Source organism: Mytilus californianus, unplaced genomic scaffold (assembly GCF_021869535.1).
Source record: "Mytilus californianus isolate M0D057914Y unplaced genomic scaffold, xbMytCali1.0.p SCAF_8, whole genome shotgun sequence".
Classification (NCBI taxonomy): Eukaryota; Metazoa; Mollusca; class Bivalvia; order Mytilida; family Mytilidae; genus Mytilus; species Mytilus californianus.
The window spans coordinates 47,472,499-47,489,442 of record NW_026262734.1 but is presented as its reverse complement, the minus strand read 5'-3'; the positions used below and the strand labels follow the sequence as shown (position 1 = coordinate 47,489,442).

Below are 16,944 nucleotides of genomic sequence, written 5' to 3'. Positions count from 1 at the left end.
TCTTCGTCACGTGGTTTGGTAGAGAGTGTCACATTGACAATCTTACAACATCTTCTATTTTAATATTAGCTAAATTTAGTTACAATTATATTTAAGATTTTGAACAACTGGTAAGTACATTTTATTTATAATATTTCTCATTTCAATTTTGAGATTTCTGACTTGAATCATGACAGTTCTCACTTTCAATTTGACATTTCCCGCTTCCAAGTTGACCTTTCTCAGTCAAATTCAACATTAGCCACGTCATTTGTGAAAAGGAGATTAAGTTGTAACTTAAGCAAACGGACTGGAGACGAAAGAAAATGCTGTTCGGTTGCAATAAATTATGTAACGTTAGATGTACAACAGCCTCAGAATATAATATACAAATGCATTATTTCACAAGGGTTTGAGTTGCTCAGTCTTTAGTTTTTCTTTTCTATGTTATGCTTTGTAAACTACTATTTTTCCTATCGCCGTTTTTTAGTTGTTTCTTTCTAATTTTTACAATGGCGTTTTTCTTTTTTTTTTTTTTTTTGCAATGGCGTTTTCAGTCTATCGTCGATTTATCTTTTTAACCATTTTCTAAAATATTCTGATTTTCAACATTTCCTATTCCTAATTCATTCAAGTTTTAATACTTATATAGACAAATATGAATTTTAATCAGAGTAAGTAACTGTCCCTTGATAAGACATTTTTTCTTCTTCATTAAAATCAAGTGATATATGGCAATGAATTTCCAGCAATAAGGCCTTACAACCTTACAACGATTACAAATTACTAAAGCATTTAATTATCAACAACATGCAACAAATAGAACCGTAAAGAAGCCAATACCACTAGCAAGTGCAATGAGAACGAATGTGGCCTTTGATCCACATAAGAAAATTAAAATATAATCATTGTATCTTGTTTAAAACTTTGTGTTAAAATGCATACCAGTCCTGAATAACTGATTAAAGGAATCATTTTCAGTACATTTTAGTTTTTTTTTTTGCATTAGAAAAGCTTTTAAAATTGATATTCAACATATAAAAGCAAGGCCGATGTTGGTAAAGAATTTTTCTTGAATGAGTTACATTTTTATTAATAATTCATTTTAATATCACTCATATGCAATTTTCATAAAGCAATGCTACTGTTACAGTGTATATCTTTATTAATGCTAATCTTCATCCATTTTTTGTGCTCTAGCGAAATCTATTCCTAAACTGTCCATGTTTCCTGTCCGAGAAATATCAAGTCTAGCTAATGGGTTACATATCAACTTTTCTATATCTGTCATGCGTTTTGTTAGGAGATCAACCTTATCTAACACTTGATCCATTTTATTGCTACTGTCTTCTTGACTGGAAGACATTCTGTGACCAGATTTTGTTCGAGTTTTTGTCTCTTTCTCTTTAGGTGTTGGTCTTCCAGATCCCTGTTGTTCCTGTTTATGTTTCAGGTCGAACTTCTGCATTTGTGATTGCCACTGTTTTTCAAATTCTTTTCTATTGACCATCGAAACCAATTTTCGTCCAAATGAGTCTACAGGAAAAAATATCAATTGTAAGTGACATTTATAGAGAATATGACTCCATATAGATCTTAAGAATATCTATGCAAAAGTGAGCTTGCCGAAACACAAAAGTACAATGTTCATATGAAATATGAAATCTTAAAACTTGCAAAACAAATTTTGTCGATTCTCACTTTTTACAAGACAAGCAAATATGCTGTATGTATAAAATTGATTTAAAGGCGAATACAAATAAAGATACTGAGAAAGTGAAAATTTCAACTGAAAAGCCATAAACTGAAGGTCTGGGTTATTTTTCGGCAGGGGGGCATTCATTTCTAAGACCATACTTTTTAGAAAGAAAGAAAGAAAAGAAGTTAGCGGTATCTTTTAACTTTACTTTACTTTCCGCTATAAAGATGATGTTTTCTTACTAAATAATTCAAAATTTGGTGACTATGTTGAACGCTTCTATCCAATCAAACTTCAGATACAGGATACAACAGATACAGTTAAGTCTGTTTAATATCTTGACTTACACCTGGCAATTGACAATGAGGGTCGCTTGAAAACAAAATTTTACGACAAAAGAGATGATTTCAGCTTAACAATTTCAACATTCCATTTCAATGTAGCAACATTCCAGCAGCGCCTGCATACGGAGATATATCTCCCAGTTGATACGATATTCCAGGGCTTGTATTTCCTATCATGATTTCCTTGATAGAGGGTTGCTGCTCACAAGAAAGCTTTTAAACCTAGAGTTCCAAATGGTTAAGTTTAAATCATCCCTTCGTAAATTTTACAGACCCCATCACGAGTTGGCTGACCGTTATGGAATATCAATATCACAGATGATAGCAGATGTGTTTCAATGGTCGTAACTACATTCCCATCCCTTTTCCCCCGAATGTGACCTATTGATTTAGACTTATTACCAGGTTTGTACTAACATCAGCAACACGACGGTGCCACATGTAGAGCAGGATCTGCTTACTTTTCCGGTTTACCTGATATCACCTTCAGTTTTGGGTGGGGTTTTTGTTGCTCAGTGTTTAGTTTTCTATGTTGTGTTTTTGTATAATGTTGTATGCCTTTTTGCCTGTTGGTCTTTTTCTTTTTTAGCCATGGCGTTGTCAGTTTAATATCGACTATCGACTTTGTTATTTGATGTATACTTATTCAGTGTTATATCTAGTCTCACTATTTTTAATATAAAAACCTTTTATAAGTGTTTAGTATGACGATAAATTTTGACTTTTGTTCTCGTACTAGGAACAACAAAATTATACATTTTTTAAAAAATTATTTCCGTACTCCATGTATACCTTACAACAAAATTATTTTTATTTACCTGTGTACGTTATTTTATTTGGCGGCATTTTGTCCAGGTTATGGTTGTTTCTGATATTGTTTTACATCTAACCCCCTTGTTTTATTAATTTGTATTGACATTGTGTCTTAGATCAAATTTATTCGTTCAGTGTATGTTCACTTGTTTTGGTTAATATGTCTTTTGATCGAGTTAAGCCATTTCAATTGATATTTTATAGTGTGTCTTTCTGTGTTGTGATGTTACACTATTGTTTCAGGTAGGGTGAAGTTTGGCGCCTATTAAAACATTTAAACCCGCTGCATTTGTTTGCACCTGTCCTAAGTCAGGAACCTGATGTTCAGTGGTTGCCGTTTGTTGATGCGGTTCATAAGTGTTTCTCGTGTTTTGTTTTTTAGATAGATTAGACCGTTGGTTTTCCTATTTGAATGGTTTTACACTATTCATTTTGGGACCCTTTATAGCTTGTTGTTCATGTGAGTCAAGGCTCCGTTTTGAAGGCCGTACTTTGACCTATAATGGTTTACTTTTAAAAATTGTGACTTGGATGGAGAGTTGTCTCATTGGCACCCATACCACACCTTCTTATATCTATTATGAGTTTGAATGTCCCTTTAATATCGTTCGCCTCTCTCTCTAACATATTTTATATTAGCACTCCCTTATTCTCTTTTTCAATTTTTGGGGCTTTATTTTCTGTTCTGTAAACGCAAACCAGACCGGCTTCGGGATAATTTACTTTCATACGTTCTTATACGTCATTTTATCGTAAATTGGTAATAAAAAAATGTATAAAGATTATGCATGATTAATGCAACACAGCTTCTTAACACTAAATTTACTAAAATCTGGCCAAGTGAGTAATTTCCAAAAACTGACATTCAGTTTATTTGAAGCGACATGGATTATTCATTGTTCAAAACAAAAGCGCAGGGTTAAATGGCACTGTGAATACGAAATACAATCTTTGAATTATATACTAAAATGAGAATTCCGCATTCTATGCAAACGTCACAATTCCCTCGAAACTATTGAAATGTAATTGCTGTATTTTTTTTTTAACATGGATATTAGTATCATATATTTTTATTTCAAATTTGAAATATTATTATTTAGACATACATTTAAGACACAAAGACGTTTTCAAACGCTTATATTGACATTCCTTACATTAAAAACCAAGTGTATTTATTGTCAGTGAAACTGTGACCCTTTACGTGAAATCAAACAATCTTGTATTCCACCTTCAACTACATTACATTATGTAGGTTTCTCTAATATTCCTACATTGTACAACCAGACAACTTGCATGTATTTGTTAATTTCTTTTTTAGTTTGAGAAATCTACGGATTCTTTGTTTTTTTTTAGTTTTAATAGTCGACGGAGATATTACCTAATGGTTTATATTTCAGTTAACGATAAGTAAAAAAAAAGTAACAATTTTGATCAAAAGGAGATGTAGGGTATGCATTAACAAAACAATGAAATAAGTCATAAAAAAATCATAAAAAATTGAAGACACATTAAAGTCACTATTTATTCTGCACAGATGATTTTATTCTTTTTATTCGGATGTGAATAACCAGTCAAACACACAAATATTTACATTTATATGACATCAGAAAACCTGAAGCAAACTATAGTTTTGGATAAGGCAGTTATTTGTTATTTAAATATTTATAAAGAAATCTAAAAATGAGGGTATAATGCAATTTTAATAGCTGTAAATCAATATAAAAAACGGAATCAAACATAATTCAACATGGGTTCACAGAAAAGTACCCGTCAGAAGCAATGTTTGGCCCTAAAATTGAGAAATGAGATATGAACAAGGATAATGAAGACGATTTGGGCAACCATGTGAACAATAACAGGTACAAGTCATAAGTAGAATTGTTCATAATGTTTGAACTGATCACTTTAAGCCACACGTTAAGCCCCACTTTTGAAAATCTGTAGTGGTCTTATATATTTTTTTTATTTTCATTCAAGATAGTTTCTCTAATTTTTCTCATGTGGTTATAGAAGTAATTGTGATGTACAATCATATACTTTTAATTGATGTGCCAAAGTATACACCAAATACTAATAAGCAGTCGTTTTATGTCGTTTATTCAATGTTAGTGCGTATAATGCTATTATGATATTCTAGCAAAGACACCTAAGTCTTAGGTAGAACTCGTTTTATTATAAGCTATCAATGTCAACAGCTGTTTTCAGCCGATGACGATCTAAACATAACGTAGAATTCAATTTATTCTTACATTTTGGGTGATTTAAAGTTATATTATTAACACAAAACAACATAACTCAACACGATCTGTTCTGATCGGGTTATTATGATTGTACGTCTTTAACTGATCGCAAGTTATACCAGTATTTGTTCTAGACAAAAACAAAATAATAAAAAGATTTGATGGTACTACTTAGTGAATTTTACTATTTTTTAAAAAGAATCATATATGTTGACAAGAGTTGATTGATGGTTTCTGTGATATTGTTATTTTGAGATCATGGTTTGTTTTTCATTTTTGCTGTTTAAAATTCGTTTCTGTCGAAATCTAAATGGTATAAAAATATCTAAAATTGTCATATAAAGACAACAAGTTCAACACGGAGTCCATGATGGTTTGCAGTTTTATGGGTATATATGTAGATCTTGAATTTCGAAACATTTTCTCTGTTCACAGTACTAGTTGTCTCCTTGGTATCTTCTGTCTAATTTCTGTCTGTCTGTTATGTATCTTTATGATAATAGGCAAAATTTTATCAAAAATCGTTATTTGAAGGCAATAGACACCATAAAGAGTTTGTTGACGGTTTAGTCAAATTTACTTGATTGTAAATCAATTTTGTAAATCTTCCTGGTTCTTTTTTTCTGTTTACAACGTACTACAGACACTAAGTGATGGAAACAAACTTACATAACCCATGAGTTATGTTAAGCAAATAACATAAACGGTTTCAATTTTACTGAGACACCTTACTTATATTGTACCCACCAATGTCAAGAAGACTACCACTTCTTAGTTGTTCAACTGTCACCAAAGCTTCTATGAAGCAATGGTTCTCTAGGTGAAACATTTTTTCTTCATTTTGGTTAATTTCAAACGTTTGCGTCAGACGTTTTCTATCTGCCTTGGTCAGAAATGTACTCGCCTCTTCTAAATAAGGCCTCAGTTGTTGTAGGTCTACCAGTATACCTTGAAAATTAGTAAAATGAGCATCAGCTATCATGTTTATGTCATAATTATTATGCTAATTGCGAGAAAGCTGTCGTGCGTGAATAACGTAATAAAAAGTAAATAACTAACGATCTTAAACCTTTCAATTTGTCTATAAATTTAGAATTTGATTATTGCCATATTTTTATAATCTACAAATTTTCCTTAAATACCCGTGTTTAAGCTTATGGGTTGTTACAATATTTTTAAAATCAAATGATCATTATTTAATTCAAATTTCATTAAATTATTGACGTCATCTTTAATTTCATATTTACTTTAGTGTTTATGGCATAAAAGTTCGTAATTCAGGTTTAAAGGGATAAAATGGACACATGTCCATTTAAGTATATGTCATAAAAAGATAAACTAAAATTGTAATATTGCAGTTGTATTGAATTGAAATTGATTACGAGTGTATTTTGGTATTATGATACGCTGATAAATACTTCGCAGTGATCTAGTTTAACCTCGCCACATTCTATATTTGCCTGTCCCAAGTCAGGAGCCTGTGATTGAGTGGTTGCCGTTTTTTGCTGTTTCTCATTTTTGTTTCATTTATTGTTTTGCAGAATATTTTCTTATCTTGTGCCCTTACACCACTGTTCCAGGTTAAGGGGAGGTTTGGCGACTTTAAACTAGTTTAACCCCGCCACATTCTATATGTGCCTTTCTCAATTCAGAAGCCTGTAGTTCAGTGGTTGTTGTTGGTTCATGTCTATCATTTTTGTTTTTCGTAAATTGTTTTGTTATAAATTAGGCCGTTAGTTTTCTCAAATGAATTGTTTCATATTTTTCATGTCCGATCCTTTTATAGCCGACTATACTGTATGGATTTTTCTAATTGTTGAAGGCCGTACGGTTGCCTATAGTTGCTTACATCCACTTCATTTGAACTTTGTTGGATAGTTGTCTCATTGGCAACTATACAACATCTCCTTATTTTTATAGTGACGTCCTTGAGGCATGATATAAATCTAGTTTGAAATTATTTGGTGAAACAGGTTATTTTTATTGGAGTTTTGTGGGTTTATACAAAAATCGAATTTTTTGTTTTGTTGTTGTTGTTATCTGTTTGTTGTAGTTTATATTTTTTAGCTTATTGTTTGTGTTTTTGACGGGTTTTTAGTAGGGTATAGATTTAGTTTTGTCAGTCACATTTGTTTAATTATCATTATTTGTTTATTTTTTTATGAATACAATTTGATGTATAGAAAATGTAACCAAAGCAGCTAATTTGAGACACAAATGACCAAAGCATATCTACGGGTCAGCATACAGTACTTAAAAAACAAACAGGTATCTATACAATGTTTCAAGACCTTAATCATCCCGAGTCTCAATAAATGTGAAAAATTTAATAGAGACCATCATAGATATGTCTTTAACGCTGTTTTTTCCTTTTGTTTGAAGGTTTTTTGTTTTGTTATATATCTGTATTTTTGATATTGTTTCTTTTTATAAAGGATCTGTTAGTCCAATCAATATACAGAATATTTACGGATTTGTCGTGTTCAGGTGAAAAGAAGTTACTTCACATGTAATCAAATATTGTATTGTATGAATTGGTGTTGATTGGTTAAAAATTAAAAGTAATTTACCTAATCCATACTTAACAGATATACTAGGCAAGGCTTCCATAATACCATGAATAAAAAATTGGTCGTTTCTAGAAAGTACTTCTTCGTGGACACTCAGCCCTAGAAAGTATTTTAGTTTATCTCTTTCATATTGTACAACTCTTGCAACATGTTCTAAATTCCGAATTTGATACTGTTGTTGTTGAATCAAAAGTCGATGTTCTTCTAGTTTCTGTTTTCTAACAATTATGCTCTGTGCTTCTAACAATGACTGAATAACGTGTACATCATAGCCCAAACCTTTAACTTTCTCCAAACTATGTTGGAAATAATTATGTGCACTTTGTACCGATATTGAATCTACAAACTTTGTCGACCTATATTTTACCATATTGAAAAGAAATGTTAAGAGCAGTGTCAGTGATCTAGATAAAGCAGTCGTTAGTTTAAATCCAGCATTAATTTCGTTGAGTTGGTATTGTTCTAATTGTTTTTGAAGAGTGACATTTCTTTTAAAGTAATATTGTAGTTCTTCATTCAGTTGTATACCTGGTATAGGTTTTTTGTCGAGCTTTGCATCTGAAATGCAGTTAAAACATGTTATCAAAATTCGTATTATATGGCAGAAAAACAGGTTACGTTTATTCTAAATCGATCCGTTCCACTAAATTAAGTCTGACTTTATGACCATAAGAGAAATATTTAAAACGCTTGACGTCCTTGACAACCAAGGACTACAGGAACAGAAGTTTATAGAAACAGATGAAGAAAATGGTATGTGAAGATATTAACAGTAATCAATTATGACATATTAACAACTTCACTGACAATATTACCGTTATGCCCAGATATAATTAGCCCGCAAAATATTCTGCTCTGGAAGCAAGTTTTGTTTTCTCCAAATAAAACATAAATTAATGTACATGGTTTTAAATTAATAGAATATTTGGAAAGCTTACATCTGTAGCGGATGTTGCAAATATTGATTTGTTCATCTTCCTAGAACAAAAAAAAAAGTACCCTGATGGTCGAATAATTGTTCTGGCCTGCTGATGGCTGCCTTTTATTCAGTCGGCAAATAATTTTGCGTGAAGCCTGCATATTGTACACATGCGTTATTACAAAGGTTCATAAGCTGGAGTAAAAGTAGTCAGTCTGTATTTTCTTTATAATTTTAATGACAATACGAATTGCATCAGATTACATGACATTGTATAATAGATGACAACCACTACGCTATACTTTTGTTTAGACCATAGCATTCCAACAAACAAATTGTAAAAAGATATATACCTTGTAACGTAATAGTTTTGCCCTCAACAACTATAAAATCCACACCAAGAGATAGTAAGCACTGTTTTTCGGATGGTTTTAATCTGGTCACATATTCTATGCAGTGCTCTGGTACCATAAATGTTATCAAGTAGCTTTGAGTAGCTTGGATCCCCTGAACTGTTACAAAATGAGAAGGTACATTCATATACGTACTAGCGGCCGATCGTATGGCTTCTAATGTGCTTCTGTTATTACTTTTTGTTCCAGCTACATGGAATCTTACATATTTGTAACCATTTACTGAAAAGGTAAAAATGTTTCTGGTAAGAAGGACACAGGTAAATGATTACAAGTATGCTTCAAATAATACTATATAGATTTTACAAGGTTTTCCTTTTATGTTTTTGTTTCAAATAAATTCTCTTTTCATAACTAACGAAAAAACTTTATTACTGCAATCTCTTTCTTCTAAAATATTATCAATTATTGACACGTGTATATATTATACTTTAAATCTTCTCGGGTATAGAAAAATTACAAATGAAACTACTGATTATATGTAATTAATCTAAATCCTACATTGATAAAGATTTCTTTTATTAAAATACGTAACTATTAAAAAAATAAGAAAATGTGGTATGATTGCAAATGAGACAACTCTCCACTAGAGAGACCAAATGTCGCTATAATTAACTACAGGCCACCGTACGGCCTTCCACTATTATCAACACCCATCTGCCATAGTTAGCTATAAAAGACCCCCGAAATGACATATGTAAAATTATAAAAATAACGGTCTGATGTATGTAAAAAACAATAAACGAAAAACAAATATGTTATACATCAACATACAACAATTACTGAATTACAGGCTCCTGACTTCGTTCAGGTAAAATACAGAATTCGGCGGGCTTTTGCTGTCGCCAAACACTTCATCTTAACTGGGTCAGTGGTGTAACAGTAGGTTTGTTCAAGGGGATATATGATAGAATATAAATTTGTAGACAAGATATCTGCCAGATCCGTTCTAATGTAACTTTCGCGATATTATCTAAGCAAACTTTGAATGTACAGAAAATATAAAACATGTTGGAATATTTGCTAGGCTCTAAAACGTTGTAACAGTTTACGCGGAAAATTAATAAAATAGATCAACAAATAAACACTTGTATTAATCATAACAAAAACAAACTAACAAATTTACCAATCAAAAGCTCAAACACATCAAACGAATGGAAGCAACTGTCAAATTCCTGACTTGGTACATGCATTTCTTTATGTAAAAAAATGGTGGATTAAACCAGATTTATAGCTAGGTAAACCTTTCACTTGTATGACAGTCGCATAGAATTCCATTATATTGACAACAATGTGTGAGTTAACCAAACAGATATAATAGGTAAAAATTTTAAAAAATTTAATCACTATAAAACAAACAACTATGTCAACAATATAAAAATGACATATAGACCCTGTATAGACAAAGCACATGAGCAAAAATGAATACAAAAATATAGTAAAAGAACACTATTACACGTTATTTATATGATCATACCGTCAGTACCTAGAATCTATACTTCAAGACCATCATGCATTATGGTGTAGTTGAAACGAAATATTTATCAACATGGTCTTGGTATCTACCGCTAATTTTTTTTAAAACAAGGACGAGACGTTTTTTGACATAACCTTGGTTTGTCAAAGATTCTGGTACTGAGATGACCACTTTTATATAAGTCGAAAAATGAGGCAGAGGAAGCCGTGTCTGTTGTTTCTTTAATTTCTAGTTCTGGAGGATATATTAATGGAACCCTATCAGAAATGTTTGTATTGTTAATGGAAAGAACATAATCAATATATATGAATTTGAAATCAAATTATATGGCTTCGTTTATCTTCTTGTTTTTGACAAGTGTCTGAAGGAACTCCGACTCATATGATAATACAAATAGATCGGCAAGGAGAGGCGCACAGTTCTTTTCATAGGAACGCAAACGAATTGTTGAAAACGTCTACCTCCAAATTACTGACACTAAAACAAGGTGTGCGCTGAGATCTCATATTCTGTATCTCGTTTTTTTTATAGGGGCGGGGGAGGGTAGATATCAAGTAATATAAATTTAATTATTTACCGAAGAATCTCTATTTCTACGAAACATATTTTATGAGTTTTTACGTAATACCTCCAGTTTATAGAATAAATAATCACACAGAATGAATCAGACAATAGTCATAGCTTTCTGCAGTTCTGTATAAACAAAATGGAACAAGCATTCTGAGAGTATTGCATGGCAATACATAGTCCCCTACCTGTTAAAAAATAATTGTACTGGAACAAAATGCTAACTTGGTCTATAACTTGTCAGGGTGTAAACTATATAACAAATATCTAGTCAATATCTTCAAGCATGACGAAAAAAAAATGTGCGGAAAACTGATTCTTTAAGTGAATTTTTCTGAGTCCAAGGACCATAACTCTGCACAAAATCATCAGACCAGACCAAAATTTGAATTTGGTCTGTAACTTGTCATGATTAAACTATATACCAATAATCAAATCAATATCTTCAAGCATGACGATAAAAAGTGTGGAAAACTGCTAATTTGAGTGAATATTCTAAGTCCAAGTACCATAACTCTGCACAAAATTATCAGACCGGAACAAAATTCGTACTTGATCTGTAACTTGTCATGATAAAACAATATACTAAATATCAAATCAATATCATCAAGCACGAAGAAAAAAAATGTGGAAAACTGATTTACCGGACTGACAGACAGACGGAGTGCAAACCTAAAGTCCCCTTCGACTTCGTCGGTAGGGGACTAATAAACATCTCATGCATAAGGTATGAATGAAACTATAAGGAATAATAAATAATATAATGGAAAAGTTAACTAAACTTATACAAAATATTTTACTTTATATTTTTTCGTTAAAAAAAGTAATGTATATTAATATACAATGTATTTGCCTACATATGTAGTTGTATTTCATTCAATATACTAGATATATGTCTAAGGAGTATTTCATATTTTGTTTGAGACATAATAAGTAAGTTACTTAATCAACAGTTTTATTGACGCCATCAGTACATAAACTCACTTTTGACAAATATTGTCATAGAGCCAACCACAGCTTAGTTTCATTTGTCAAAATTAGAATAATAAGATACATTGATTTGCTACGTCTCTGATTAGAAGATTGCTTCAATGTTCCTAAAAAAAGACTCCTTACTAATAATCATTTGAGTATTATAATCACGGATATTCTATCACAAATATCTTATTGTTTCAAAACCCTCCTCACTTTATTTCCGTCCTTTTCGAAGGTAATGTCGAAAGATTGGGAAAAAAACTTCTTATGGGATAACAAAATCTATACAGGCTTTCTGGACGGATAATTAATGTACTATATATGATAGTAATTAATTTGTGTTTTACTTATTTGAAAAGCCAGAACTATTAAACACAGGAGTTTCATATTGAACTTACACATTTAGATGCCAATAGTTACTTAAATGATAAAGTTACGAAAAAAGCGTCAAATGTTAAAGAATTAATATAAATTATTATGAAAACATGAATCACATGAAAATCCATTTGAGGAACTTTCGCCTGTGGGACGGATAGCATTTCAAAAAGCCCAACTGAAACAGTACCAATAACATACCAGTACATAAGAACAGGTTACCAGGTTTTGTAATATTCAACGTCATTTACTAAGTAAAACATTAGACGTTTAGTATACACATTCATTTCTCCTTAGTGATGCTTTACATCACATATTGCAAATGTAAACGTATCACATTTAACATCTTTAATAGCATTAACCTCGAAAAAACACAAAAGAATAAGGTTGCAATTAATTTAGCTGACTTTTGAATGTAGTGCAAATCATCATCATATGTTCCTTGTCTTATGCAAAGAAGTGACAGGTGCAACCAATTAGTATGCGTCGGTTGAAATGGCTGATCGCACTATTTGTGAATATAATTTTAAGGACAAAGCGATGTAGTTTAAGATGGTCTTGCATCGTCTGACCATCAAGGAAAACATTACGTGAATGTAAAATTTTACAATATGTATTCCTCCCTTATCCACTTTAATATTTTTGTCACTTTATCAATGCCAATTATTACTTTAGTTAAAGCCTTGGAACTCGTATGACAATTTTTAGCAAATAACAGTGACTTGTACTGTTTAAGCTGTAATTGATGGCTACTATAGTGGACAATTTAATCAATTTTACTGATTGAGAATAGATACATAGTAATAACATATATACAATCGTTTGTGTAGGTTCAAAAACAATTCAATATTTTCGAGAAGGTGAACATAATTTCATTTATAATCTTATTGTTCACAACATAAGGAATACAAAATATTGAGGCTAGTTCAGCATTGAATCTTGACCCTGGGAATTTACTTTCTAAGGACCGGCCAAAAAAAGACTACACATGTAATGCTATCGGAAGGTATATGACAAAGCCAAGTGTATTTTGGACCATGACTACGGTAAGCGTATTATTTTCTTTTAATTACATGGATTCGTGTATTTAAATACCTGGTCTATCAGATTCTGGATAACAGTGTAATGTGTCTCCTCTTTCTTCCGCAAATGCAAGCAATTCTTTGAAAAGATCAATGCGTCGAGCATGGTACAACATTGCCTGGAGGCATAGGATATTGTCCCTTGAAAGTAGACATCGTCCTTTCAGGTGTTCGAACAATTTTAAAGCAGTGGTTATTTTCTCTAGAACACCTCTTGGAGATCCTTGTTCGCCTATTTATACAACAACATATAAAAGAGTTGAATATGAATATATCTTATACATATAAATATCATATAAAATGATGTCAGGAATATATCAGACACTTTCTGAATTTTCCTTTTTATCAATATAACGAAATCCGAAATATTTAAATAGAAATTAAAAGTTTTATTTGTTTGCACTTGTAGTTATTCAACGTTGTCGTAAATGAAAAGAATCAAAAACTAAAATTGTTCACATTAAATTATATTCAGTTAGACATTATTTTTTTCATTAATAGCATAACGTAACATGCTTAATGTACATGTATATAAATAAGTGAAGTCATCTACTTGCATGACAGTTATTCACACTATACTTTGATGAAAATTCATTGCCAGTCATAATATTACAATCACACTACTGTTAATAACATCTTAGATGGGTTACCTGAAATCAGACATTTCATGATATCTAAGTCCTCGTCTGTTATTTCCCTAGAAATATTAACTAGGCAGACATTCAACTTGTAATCAAGACTAGGGAGGTGAGTGACATCTTCTGCGGTGACATCGATCTCCATTTTATTAGTTTTTACTGAGAGAAAGTGCCTATAAAATATAATGAAATACATAGATAAGGTTGATGTTAGAAATGTTATAAAGACATAGTTTGATGTGCGTTAAGAAGCTAAAGTGTCTATTAAATTATAAATTTAATATATAATACGAATAACACTAAATTATGTACAAAATATAATTATCTTCAAATTTAAAACAAAACATTTGTACACACTACATTTGAAACAACCTTTTGTACACATCGAATATTGTATTTTGACTTTGTACACATAGTAATTTCTCCACAAGGTGCTTGTACAAATTCTGATATGTACAAAAAATCCTCAAATTCACATATAGCTTGTGCAAAGGATATATAAGCATTTAAGAAATAATACATGTAAAGATTTTCAACATTTTGTCAATTTTAAGTGTCCTGAAAAAAACATCATTAGTGTTTCATTGTCCATGTAGACTGCACCTGTTCATTATATTTGGAGTAAATATCTCTTCAAGTGACCAGTGTTGGTTTTCTCAAGTGTTCTGATAGATTCTGTTGGTGAGAAATAATATTTATGTAGGGGTGCTTTGACATGGTTCATTCGCATGCCTTAACAAATTAAAAAAAGAAATATTTTCAATAAATGATCATTAAATAAAACTTGTGAATAATGACAATCATATTTTGACAAATTATAAATACAAAGCACTACAAACTGCTCAGAGTCTGAAAAGACCATATTTTGTGCTCGACCATTAAGGTCGAGCACATATTTTACTTGACAAGACTCGACATTTTAATTCTAAATTTAAAGATTTAGTTTATAGGTATCTTATCTGAATTTAGTCCAAACTGAAAATTCCAGCTTATTAATTGAGATAGCTGCAAAGTTTTATGAAAATCCAAGTTGATTTGAAAAAGTTCAAAGTTGACTGAATCTGAATTTAATCAGAACTGAAAATTCTAGCTTTTTTACCCATTAATTAAATCCTTTAATTTGACAACAATGAACCAAACTTTTGTCGAGGCCATATTCAGACTATACCAAGATTATCAGATTGTGGTTTAACATCTATGTCGTCTGTCTGTCACGAACCGAACGTGACCTTTTCCCGAATATGACTGTTATACCGAGTGTGAATTTGCATTGCAATACGAGGTGTCTCGGTATTTTGTACATCCAACATTTATGTATTTATTTTTGATGTTTCTGTTATGGTTTCGGTTGATTATGTGTTATGTCTTATCGTTTGTTGTCCAAATAATTATAAAATTGCCCTTCAATACCATCATTGTCATATTCCCGAATATGACTGTTATACCGAGTGTGAATTTGCATTGCTAAACGACGTGTTTCAGTATTTTGTACATCAAACATTCATGTATTTAATTTTTGATGTTTCTGTTATGGTTTCGGTTGGATAATCTGTTATGTCTTATCGTTTGTAGTCCAAATAATTATAGTGCCTTTCCATAACATCATTGTCATGAAAATTGTTTGGACGAGTATTGTGAAAATAAAACGTGTAAAGTTTGAGATTGCATGTTAGTTACGTAAGCGCGTCACTGTTTGTGATATCCTGTGGTGTCTGTTGTTGATATTATATTATGTGTCTGTGCTGTATTTCTGTCACGTAGAGTTGTCATTTTAGCGATATTTTTAACATTGTCATAAAGCAGGAGGTTTAGCTAACAATTGAACCAGATTCAACCCACCATTTTTCTTAAAATGTCCTGTACCAAGTCAGAAATATGGCAGTCATTATCAAATAGTTCGTTTCTATATATGTTGGCGTTTGTTTTTGTTGCACTTCAGTGTTCCTGTTGTTCCTTTGTTTTCCTCTTATAGTTGATGTGTTTCCCTCGGTTTTAGCTTGTAACCCGGATTTGTTTTCTCTCAATCGATTTATGACTTTTGAACACCGGTATACTACTGTTGCCTTTATTTATTAAGTAAAATTATACATAATATTCAGTTCATTTTTTAATTAATGAGTAGTACATCGGAGAGGGAGGAAAGTATTTGAAAATTGGGAGAGATGAATCTTTAATTAGGTGTGAGGATATAAACATATATATATTCACATAAACATGTACCTATAGTTTCCTTAAATGAAACACATACTATAATTTTTTTTTTTTTATAAAATAACCAAGAGGGTACTTTTGAACATAATAGTAAAAGAAAGAAATTTTCTTACTGATATATTCAAAATATCCATGCAGCCATTACAATGACGGAAGTCTTTTTTTTTTTTTTTTTTTTTAGTGCGCAGTCTCTGTGAGATATGCATTAGCGGTAAAATATATCAGTGACGTATTCAATGAGATTACGTGTGTATAAGGATTTTCAGAAAATCTACATGTTTATTAATAGACCAAAATTAGGTTAGAATTGATGACATAATATGTTTATCTTTCAATATCTATTTTTAGCGTCTTATTGTTATCATAGGAACATATTGAAATACATAAACTAAATTATCTCTCCTATATTTCAAAGTGGTTCATATTATCAACTGGAAGGTAAAGTTAAATAAGACGCACAAGGTGATAACCGATGTTCAAACTCTTATATCAGTTTTGAGTATATAAACAGAGAGAAAAAAGGGGAATCGTATGAACTCCGAACCGGTAAGAATCTCCAGATATACTTGCATCGCCCGCCTTTCGAATACACTAACACGATGTCTCGTTATTTAGCAGGTACTCCTTGAGTTATATAACTCG

General features: G+C 31.4%; 1 protein-coding gene across 1 annotated transcript; it reads right to left on the bottom strand.

Annotated features, from left to right (window-relative positions):
• Positions 1 to 497: 497 nt before the first annotated feature.
• LOC127711006 (uncharacterized) lies at positions 498 to 16,497 on the bottom strand. The gene is made up of 7 exons (XM_052216944.1): positions 16,416 to 16,497; positions 14,104 to 14,264; positions 13,467 to 13,685; positions 8,918 to 9,199; positions 7,646 to 8,203; positions 5,823 to 6,023; positions 498 to 1,515 (listed from the first exon to the last, which is right to left on the bottom strand). Exons 2-7 carry the CDS (start codon positions 14,234 to 14,236, stop codon positions 1,151 to 1,153), a joined length of 1,758 nt encoding a protein of 585 aa, XP_052072904.1. The 5' UTR covers positions 14,237 to 14,264; positions 16,416 to 16,497; the 3' UTR covers positions 498 to 1,150.
• Between the last annotated feature and the right edge of the window lie 447 nt (positions 16,498 to 16,944).